Source organism: Coturnix japonica, unplaced genomic scaffold, assembly GCF_001577835.2.
Source record: "Coturnix japonica isolate 7356 unplaced genomic scaffold, Coturnix japonica 2.1 chrUnrandom660, whole genome shotgun sequence".
Lineage (NCBI taxonomy): Eukaryota > Metazoa > Chordata > Aves > Galliformes > Phasianidae > Coturnix > Coturnix japonica.
Window position 1 is genome coordinate 20,813 of NW_015440026.1, and position 1,462 is coordinate 22,274.

Consider the following 1,462-nt stretch of genomic DNA (forward strand, 5'->3'; position numbering starts at 1 on the left):
TCCTGTGTATGTCCTGCATGGTGTCCCTGATGGTGTCTGCGTGTGCCCCCCCCCCGGCGGCCATCTTGCCCCCTCCGTCCATCAGTGCCTGGATCCGCTCCCTGTGCGCCTCCATGGCGCCCAGCAGCTCCTCGTGCTTCTTCATGGCCGCCAGGGCGCCCTGCAGGGAGCCGGGCAGCTCCGTGTGTGACAGCAGGAACTCCTGGGGGGGGACAGTGATAACCAGTGATACCCCAATGATATCCAATGATACCCCAATGGTACCCCATTGATACCTCAATGACACCCAATGGCACCCAATGATACCCCAATGATACCCAATGATACCCCCCAATGATACCCCAATGACACCCAATGATACCCAATGATACCCCAATGCAACCCAATAGCACCCAATGATAGCCCAGTGACACCCAATGATACCCAATGATAGCTCAATGACACCCAATGATACCCCAATGATACCCCAATGGTACCCCATTGATACCCCAATGGCACCCAATGGCACCCAATGATACCCAATGATAGCCCAATGCAACCCAATGGCACTCAATGATACCCCAATGCAACCCAATGATACCCCAATGACACCCAATGATACCCAATGACACCCAATGATACCCAATTACACCCTAATGATACCCAATGACAACGCAATGATACCCTATGACACCCAATGACACCTAATGATACCCAATGATACCCAATGACACCCAATGATACTCAATGATAGCCCAATAATACACCAATGCAACCCAATGGCACCCAATGACACCCAAATGACACCCAATGACACCCCAATGCAACCCCAATGAGACCCAATGGCACCCAATGATACCCCAATGACACCTAATGATACCCCAATGACACCCAATGGCACCCAATGATACCCCAATGACACCCAATGACACCCAATGATACTCCATTGACACCCAATGATACCCCGATAATGCCCCAATGATACCCAATGACACCCAATGGTACCCAATGATACCCCAATGCAACCCAATGGCACCCAATGACACCTAATGATACCCCAATGACACCCAATGATACCCAATGACACCTAATGATACCCCAATGACACCCAATGATACCCAATGAGACCCAATGACACCCCAATGAGACCCAATGAGACCCAATGATACCCCAATGACACCCAGTGATACTCCATTGACACCCAATGATACCCCAATAATGCCCCAATGACACCCAATGACACCCAATGGTACCCAATTATACCCCAATGACACCCAATGATACCGCAGTGACACCCCTCCACCCCAATGCCACCCCATAGCCACCCCACCACCCCAATTACACCCAATGATACTCCAATAATACTCAACGACACCCAATGATACCCCAATGATACTCAATGACACCCAATGATACCCCAATGATACCCCAATGACACCCAGTGATACCCCAATGACACCCAGTGATACCCCAATGACACCCA

At 50.5% G+C, this 1,462-nt stretch overlaps 1 protein-coding gene across 1 annotated transcript in view; it reads right to left on the bottom strand.

Annotated features, from left to right (window-relative positions):
- Nucleotides 1-1,462, bottom strand: part of LOC107307541 (spectrin beta chain, non-erythrocytic 2-like) — a gene marked incomplete at its 5' end in the record, with an annotated part of 24,800 nt that overhangs the window by 11,513 nt on the left and 11,825 nt on the right. The window contains one exon of the mRNA XM_032441874.1: nt 8-202. Coding sequence (XP_032297765.1) covers nt 8-202 — 195 coding nt within the window. The remainder of the gene's footprint in view (nt 1-7; nt 203-1,462) is intronic.